The sequence below is a fragment of the Malaya genurostris genome, chromosome 2, assembly GCF_030247185.1.
Source record: "Malaya genurostris strain Urasoe2022 chromosome 2, Malgen_1.1, whole genome shotgun sequence".
Lineage (NCBI taxonomy): Eukaryota > Metazoa > Arthropoda > Insecta > Diptera > Culicidae > Malaya > Malaya genurostris.
In genome coordinates this window covers 143,685,436-143,693,696 of record NC_080571.1, presented here as the reverse complement: position 1 = coordinate 143,693,696, position 8,261 = coordinate 143,685,436, and the positions used below count along the sequence as shown (strand labels likewise).

Sequence of the window (8,261 nt, the reverse complement as noted above, 5' to 3'; positions counted from 1 at the left end):
TGACATGCTCAACTGCACGCGATGGTGGACTGGAGCACCGTGGTTATTGCTTTTACCCGAACGTTGACCGGATTTGAAATTACCTGTAAAAGACACTTCAGAAGTATCGCTGGAAGAACGAAAGATACCACTAGTCGCCATGAGCGTCACGAAAGTAAGTTTCTGCACAGATCTGTTTACTCGTTATTCCAAATACCAAAAGCTTCGTCGAGTAACAGCTTTCATTCAACGCTATTTACAAATTCTACACGATCGAGTCGTACAATGTCGTTCGGAGCCATCAAAGTGCAAGTAACTTTCTGTACTAAGTATTGAACCAAGCTCAATCCAGCCGCTTACATTTCAAGAACTTCACCACGCCGAACTTTTACTATGCCGTTTAGCACAAGGTGAACTATTCACCGAAGATATTTCCGATCTTGTTAGTGGGGAAGGTGTGCCAAAATCTTCCGCGTTAAAATAGCTGAACCCGTTCGTCGATTCAGAAGGTATCTAACGTGTTGGTGGTCGGCTTCGTAATGCAGACTTATCCAATGCAATGAAACATCCGATCGTTCTTTCAGCAAAACATCCGCTTGCGGCTCTACTGGCTAGTTTTTATCATTTAAAGCTACTGCACGCAGGGCCACAACTCCTGTTAGCCACTCTCCGCCAGAAATTTTGGATTCTGGGCGGCAGAAATCTAGTAAAATCCGTCTTTCACCATTGCCACACTTGCTTTCGCAGCAAGCCCACACTAGTCCAGCAGAGCACGGCTGATCTTCCGTCATCACGCGTGTCACCAACGCGACCGTTTTCAATTTGCGGAGTCGATTATTGCGGACCATTCTATCTAAAGTCTGCAGTCCGTAACCGTGGTCCAAGGAAGGTATATGTGGCCATATCCGTTTGCTTTTCTACAAAGGCCGTTCATATCGAGCTAGTGAGCGACCTATCTACTGCTGCGTTTCTAGCTGCGCTCCGCCGTTTGATCGCTCGCAGAGGAAGGTTGATAGAACTGCATTCGGACAATGCAACTGCATTTAAAGGTGCTTTGAATGAGCTCAATCGTATTTATCGCATGCTGAAGGTCGAAGAATCTGATCGGAATCAGATATTCAATTGGTGCTCTGAAAACGAAATCCGTTGGAAGTTCATTCCACCACGAGCTCCCCATTTTGGCGGGCTTTGGGAGGCCGCAGTGAAATCAACGAAAACACACTTACTGAAGGCTATTGGCAAGATCAACATCGCTTATGAAGATATGCCAACACTACTGGCACAGATAGAAATGTGCTTAAATTCTCGTCCGCTCACTCCAATGCCAAGCGATCCAGCTGATCTCGAAGTGCTCACGCCTGGGCATTTTCTCGTCGGAAGCAACCTACAATCTGTTCCAGAGGCAGATCTGAAAGCGATTCCTGACAATCGGTTAAACCACTGGCAATTGACACAGAAACGGTTACAAACTATATGGTCGCGATGGTATCCAGAATATTTGCAACAATTTCAGTCTCGTGCTACGAAGGGCTGTAACCCACCTGTTTCTATCGATGTTGGCAGAATCGTCATCGTGAAGGAAGACAATATTCCTCCAGCCAGTTGGCCTCTTGGCAGAATCATCAAATGTCATCCTGGACCTGATGGCATCGTTCGTGTGGTCACACTTCAAACCGCCACATCCAAGGAAGTTGTACGACCAGTAGCAAAAATTGCACTGCTCCCAACACCACAACAAACACAACGAGTCAACTAATACAGCAAAAACCAGGTAGAGCAACCCAGGCCGGGAGAATTTGCTCGATGCGCACCTGCGCATTGCACAGGTAATTGCAATTCCAATATGTTAAACTCAACCGTTCGATCTACCTGGTCTTTTCTTTCTTCTCGGTCGACGCTGTTTACCAATTACATCTATGGAACATCCCCTGCGATCGTATGATGGACTACTCAAACGCTCGAAACATTAAGGAACGATCTGCATCTGACGATTTTTCGAAACATCACCATGTTTCAAGGTGGCCGGAATGTTCGGAATAGTACCTAAATTTAATCTACATTTCCTTTCTAAAAACTATGTTATGTATTTGAATGAACTCTTAAACGCCGTAAGGCATACTCCATAAATAATGCAAATTTGAATTCATACGCTTTTGTCAATATCTAGAGAGGAGAGGAATGAACATGATCGCTACGATCGTATCCGATCACAACAAAAGATGATTGGCAATAGATAAACTGATATGTACTATAATTTGGCAGTTGAAATACAAGTCTTGTGATAGAAGGTCGATCTTCTCGTTTGTTCCGTCAACAAAAGAACATCCAAAGGGAGTGCTACTGATCGGTACAGTGGCTATTGTTTCAGAATTCGACCGTTCAATTACGCGCTTTTCGGTGCTAGTTATACTAGCGAGGTAAAACCTTCGGTGGCCGGTAACAGTATTTTTCTATTTCGAACAGTAGGCAACAATGTTGATACCCAATTAAGCACGTGGCTCGGAATGACGAACCACATGAATCAAGCATGCACTTCACACAAAATCAACTCGTTGCGCGCCAAAAGATTCTTTCAACGATCTAGTATTCCTTTCTTCGACGGCCAAACACTTATGCAACTCGTTATGCGCCAAACACCTATCAATGATCTAGCAATCATTGACGACTTTTTTAGTGGAAAATTCCATTGTTCATACAAAATAACTTTGAACTGTGAAGAGAAGATATTGGTTTGGAGATAGTGTGACGATTACAATCAAACTATAATGAACTGCAGCTAACTCTGCTATATAAACAGATGCAGGTTCTTGAAGCCTAAATGAAGCGGAAACATTATTGTTGAACATACCAAACCCAATAGCTTCTTCAATTCGTGATCCGTTCGTGTAAAATATTTTCCCAGAGTCAATATGCCTGAACTTACTTGTAAATATTTTTGCGATTTCCATCGAGCGCAGGTGTTAACGGATTCCGCGCACTTCGCGCTGCATGGATGTGTCGAAAAATAGAATTTAGTCTGTGACATTTAGGAGGGTGTCATGTATAGGAATATTTCTTGAAGAGTCGATTACCTGTGACATATGGTTTAAATATACGGTCATGAATTTTGTTTGAGATTGAAGCTCAACTAGCCTTTCGAAGTTATTAATAACCAGGGGATTCAGTACCTCACACCTTATTAGCACACGCGATGAAAGCTCTCAAAAACGATCTGTTTGTATGTGTCGAATGCATGCAGCCTAAAGCAATTCGCAAACAACGATACTGAATTCGCTCCAGTTTGATAATATGAGAGCTTGCAGCGGAACGCAAGCAAACTCATCCATATTCCATCACTGAAAGTACCGTTGTCTGATACAATTTTATTTGTTTATTTGTTGCTGTATAATCCAGCTGACAATAGGTGTCTTAATGAATAAAGTAAACTAAACTAAAAATCATTCAACTTAGGCTAAATTATCATGAAACACAACACGAAAAAGGTGAAGTAGCTTACGATAAAACAAATTGGACGACAAATTAAAATAAAAAAACTCAGCGAACTCGTTGAATTGTCGACATATGGATCTAAATGGCTCATGCTGTCCGTATACAGTATACTGTGTTTCAAGGAGCAAGAAATTACGCTGTCGAAGAGATCTTTCTGGAGCATACATATTCAGACGTTCGAGTAATGCGGGACAATCAACAGCACCAAGAAGCAATTTCGTTGCGAATGTAGCTTGAGCATATGTCCTCCTTAATTCCAGGGGTTCAATGCTTAAGAGACGGTAACGATCCTCATATGACGATAGCTGTATGGGGTCGTTCCAGGGTAAAAGTCTCAATGCGTATCTCACAAATTTGCGTTGCACTGCTTCAATCCTCAATATCCAATTTGAATGATATGGACACCAAACAATCGCGATCGACTCAAGCACTGACCGTACCATCTCATTCAGTAATAGCCGTTCAACCGAGAAGGTTGTGTATAGAAGCGTACAGTTTAACAACGCTGGTTAGTTTACACGCGTTAAATACGACAACGGTTGAACTACAGGTAGAGACCTGTTGGCAGCAGCCGTTAAAACGTATAGTCGTGCTGCATAAGAGAGCCCTAGTGCTGGGCCAAGCTGGTGAAGGAAACAACAAAGGGCGTTTCCCAAGCTCTACCCAGGCCACAATACACAGCCACAAGTGCTGAGCAAGAGAGTGCAAAGGCACATCGAAGAAGGAGAGTGCAAAGGCACATAGAAGCAGGAGAGTGCAAAGGCACACCGGTGCGAAGGCACTTCGGTGCAGAAGCATATCGGTGCGGAACACAAGGAAGAAGGAGACGAGACAACTCGGTCTTTCCACTGTCATACAACACGCAGGTATACACCGGTGACCTGCGCTGGTTACAGCTGGCGAAGACAAAAGTAAATCGGAAATCGAGTGGTGCTTGATGTCAGGTAGCAGTAGCATCACATCCAACAATCAGCATGCAACAAGAACATCTAGAGCAACGAGAATCTACACGGCAGTGCAACGGAGATAGACAACAATTTCAAGGTAGAAGTTTTTTCTTTTCCTTTTGATTGAGTACTGTGTAGTGTTGGTTTCATTTTTTATTTAAAGTTTGATTAAAAATTTTAATGTGATGGATGAATCCATGGACGTAAATCCTAGCATGAATCCGATACCCCCACGAACGAAAAAATATCAGGAGAGCTCTTCTGGGCCTTGGATAGTCTTTTTTAGACGTATATCAAAGCCATTAAACATTTTACAAATTAAAAAAGGTTTGACATCACGATACTCTTCAATCAAAGAGATCATAAAAGTAAATAACGATAAAATTCGTGTTGTGCTAAATAATTTGAAACACGCGAATGATATTGTCTCTTCGGAACATTTCATTAAAGAGTATAAAGTTTACATACCCTCCAAAGATGTCGAAATTGACGGTGTTGGTACCGAAGCGAGTCTTTCGGTAGATGATTTACTCAAGCATGGTGTTGGTCGTTTCAAGAACTCTATGCTTGAGGGTGTGAAAATACTGGAGTGCAAACAACTGTACTCAGTAGTTCATGAAGAGGGAAAGAAAGTTTATCGCCCATCAGACTCGTTTCGAGTGACATTTGCCGGGTCTGCGTTGCCGTCCCATGTCTATGTCGATAAAATTCGCCTCCTTGTTCGGCTTTTTGTTCCAAATGTAATGAATTGTACGAACTGCAAAAAAATCGGCCACACAGCTACTTACTGTAGTAATAAACCAAAATGTATTAAGTGTGAAGGGCCTCATAAAGATAATGATTGCAACAAGGAAATTGAAAAATGTATTTATTGTGGAGAAAGTCCTCATGGGGATATTTCAGTATGCACTGCATTTAAAGTACACAAAGACAAAATTAAGCTTTCTTCAAAAGCACGGTCTAAGCGCACATATGCAGAAATGCTTAAAACGGTCATTGATGTCCCCCCTTTGGAAACCGAAAACGGGTTTTCAAATCTAGAGGAACCAGAGGACTCTGACTCTGACGAAAATAGTGAAGGTAATTCGTTTATCACTACCCAAGGGTCAGTTAAGAGAAAGAAGTCTTCTTCCAAATTACCAAAAAAGACACCTAAAATTTCATCTTCAAAAAAAGATCCCCGTGTTAAACAAAAAAAGTCAAAACCAAAGACTGTGCCTCCTGGTTTGTCAAATTCACAAACCAATCCAGGATCTAGCACAGAAAAAGGTAATAATCCTGTGGGCTCTATTTCACAGCCACCAACAGGATTACTGAAGTTTTCGGAAATTATTGAATGGATTTTCTCAGCATTCGATATATCTGAACCCTTAAAGACCCTCATAATGGCATTTCTTCCAATAGCTAGAAATTTTTTGAAGCAGTTATCAGCTCAATGGCCAATTGTCTCAGGTTTTGTATCTTTTGATGGATAATTTATCACCCGCCGCAAATGATACAATCACTGTCCTGCAGTGGAATTGTCGAAGTATCATGCCAAAACTTGATTCATTTAAAATTTTATTGCATAGCCAAAAATGTGATGTATTTGCTTTATGCGAAACATGGCTTACTTCAAACATAGCTTTAAATTTTAATGATTTTAACATTATACGTCTCGATAGAGACTCTCCGTATGGTGGAGTGCTTTTGGGAATTAAGAAATGCTATTCCTTTTATTGATTAAACATCCCTTCAACTTCTAGTATAGAAGTTATTGCTTGCCAAATAAACATTAAAGGCAAAGATATTTGCATAGCTTCGGTTTATATTCCTCCAAAAGCACAAGTTGGACAGCGACAGCTTAATGAAATGGTTGAAGCCCTTCCTGCTCCACGATTGATTCTGGGGGATTTAAATTCGCACGGAATGATGTGGGGTTCCGTTTACAATGATAGCAGATCATCTTTAATACAAAACATTTGTGACAATTTTAGCATGACGGTATTAAATATGGGTAGCATGACACGGATCCCAAGACCTCCTGCACGCCCAAGTGCATTAGATCTATCTCTTTGCTCAACATCAATTCGACTAGATTGTACCTGGAAAATATTGCCTGATTTACACGGTAGCGATCATTTACCAATCATCATCGCAATTAGCAATAGCAATTGCATTGCTACTTCAGCTAGTATTCCATATGATTTGACAAAAAATATCGACTGGATTAAATACCAAAGTAGTATCTCTAGTATTTTGAATTCAATGGAAGAGATCCCTCCACTTGAAGAATATGACTTCCTCATTTGTCCGATTCTGGAGGCAGCAGAACAATCCCAAACTAAACGCTTTCCTGGGCCAACGACTAACAGAAGGCCTCCCAACCCCTGGTGGGACAAAGAGTGCTCAGAGGCTAAACTCGCAAAACAAAATGCTTGCAAGACGTTTCTCAAACGGGGAGGAGGAACTCCTCAGAATTTTGAAAAACTTATAGCTTTAGAAACCAAGTACAAGAGCATACTTCGAGCCAAAAAATGTAGCTATTGGAGACATTTTGTCGAAGGTTTGTCAAGAGAAACCTCAATGAGCACTCTTTGGAACACGGCCAGACGAATGAGGAATCGTAACGTGGGCAATGAGAGTGATGAATACTCGAACCGATGGATATTTGACTTTGCTAGGAAAGTTTGCCCAGATTCTGTTCCTACGCAGAGCATTATAAGGGAATCTCCTCCAAATAATGGTTTTATTAATAACCCATTTTCAATGAAGGAATTTTCTATAGCACTCTTGTCTTGTAACAATAACGCTCCTGGGTTGGACAGAATTAAATTCAACTTGGTGAAGAATCTGCCCGACCTCGCAAAAAGACGTTTGTTGGAATTGTTCAACAAGTTTCTTGAGCAAAATATTGATCCACCTGACTGGAGACAAGTGAAAGTTATCGCCATTCAAAAGCCGGGGAAACCAGCTTCCAATCACAACTCATATAGACCCATTGCGATGTTGTCCTGCATCAGAAAATTGTTCGAAAAAATTATTCTACGACGTCTCGACACTTGGGTCGAGACGAACGGTTTGTTGTCAGATACTCAGTTTGGCTTCCGTAGAAATAAAGGGACGAATGATTGCCTTGCATTACTTTCGTCTGACATCCAAATTGCCTTCGCTCAAAAGCAACAAATGGCATCTGTATTTTTAGACATTAAAGGAGCATTTGATTCAGTTTCCATTAATGTTCTTTCAGACAAGCTCCACCAACATGGACTCCCAGCGGTTATAAATAATTATTTGCACAACCTTTTATCAGAGAAACGCATGCATTTTTCATATGGCGATTTGACAACATTCAGAATTAGCTACATGGGTCTACCGCAAGGCTCATGCCTCAGTCCGCTCCTTTATAATTTTTACGTGAATGACATTGACAGCTGTCTTGTAACCCCATGTACACTAAGACAATTGGCAGATGATGGCGTGGTTTCTGTTACTGGACCCAAAGCTATTGATCTGCATAAACCATTGCAAGATACCTTAGATAACTTGTCCGTTTGGGCTGTTCATCTTGGTATCGAATTCTCTGCGGAGAAAACAGAGTTAGTCGTCTTTTCAAGAAAGCATGATCCCGCGCAGCTTCAGCTCCATATGATGGGAAGAATGATCCAACAGGTTTTAACTTTTAAATACCTCGGGGTGTGGTTCGATTCCAAATGCAAGTGGGGAGGCCACATTAGGTATCTGATAACGAAATGCCAACAAAGAGTAAATTTTCTTCGAACAATAACAGGATCTTGGTGGGGTGCTCATCCGCAAGATCTAATAAAATTGTATCAAACAACGATACTTTCAGTGATGGAATATGGA

At 41.4% G+C, this 8,261-nt stretch overlaps 1 protein-coding gene across 1 annotated transcript; it reads left to right on the top strand.

Annotated features, from left to right (window-relative positions):
* Nucleotides 1-21: 21 nt before the first annotated feature.
* LOC131428878 (uncharacterized) lies at nt 22-1,735 on the top strand. Its single transcript, XM_058592936.1, has 3 exons — nt 22-154; nt 564-636; nt 727-1,735. The coding sequence occupies exons 1-3, from the start codon at nt 22-24 to the stop codon at nt 1,733-1,735; spliced, it is 1,215 nt and encodes a 404-aa protein (XP_058448919.1).
* Nucleotides 1,736-8,261: the final 6,526 nt, after the last annotated feature.

Coding starts and splice junctions, on each gene's coding strand:
- LOC131428878 (XM_058592936.1), top strand. CDS start 22: ATGGTGGACTGGAGCACCGTGGTTATTGCTTTTACCCGAACGTTGACC. Junction 155..563: donor TCGCCATGAGCGTCACGAAA/GTAAGTTTCTGC, acceptor TCGTTCTTTCAG/CAAAACATCCGCTTGCGGCT. Junction 637..726: donor CACGCAGGGCCACAACTCCT/GTTAGCCACTCT, acceptor TTGCTTTCGCAG/CAAGCCCACACTAGTCCAGC.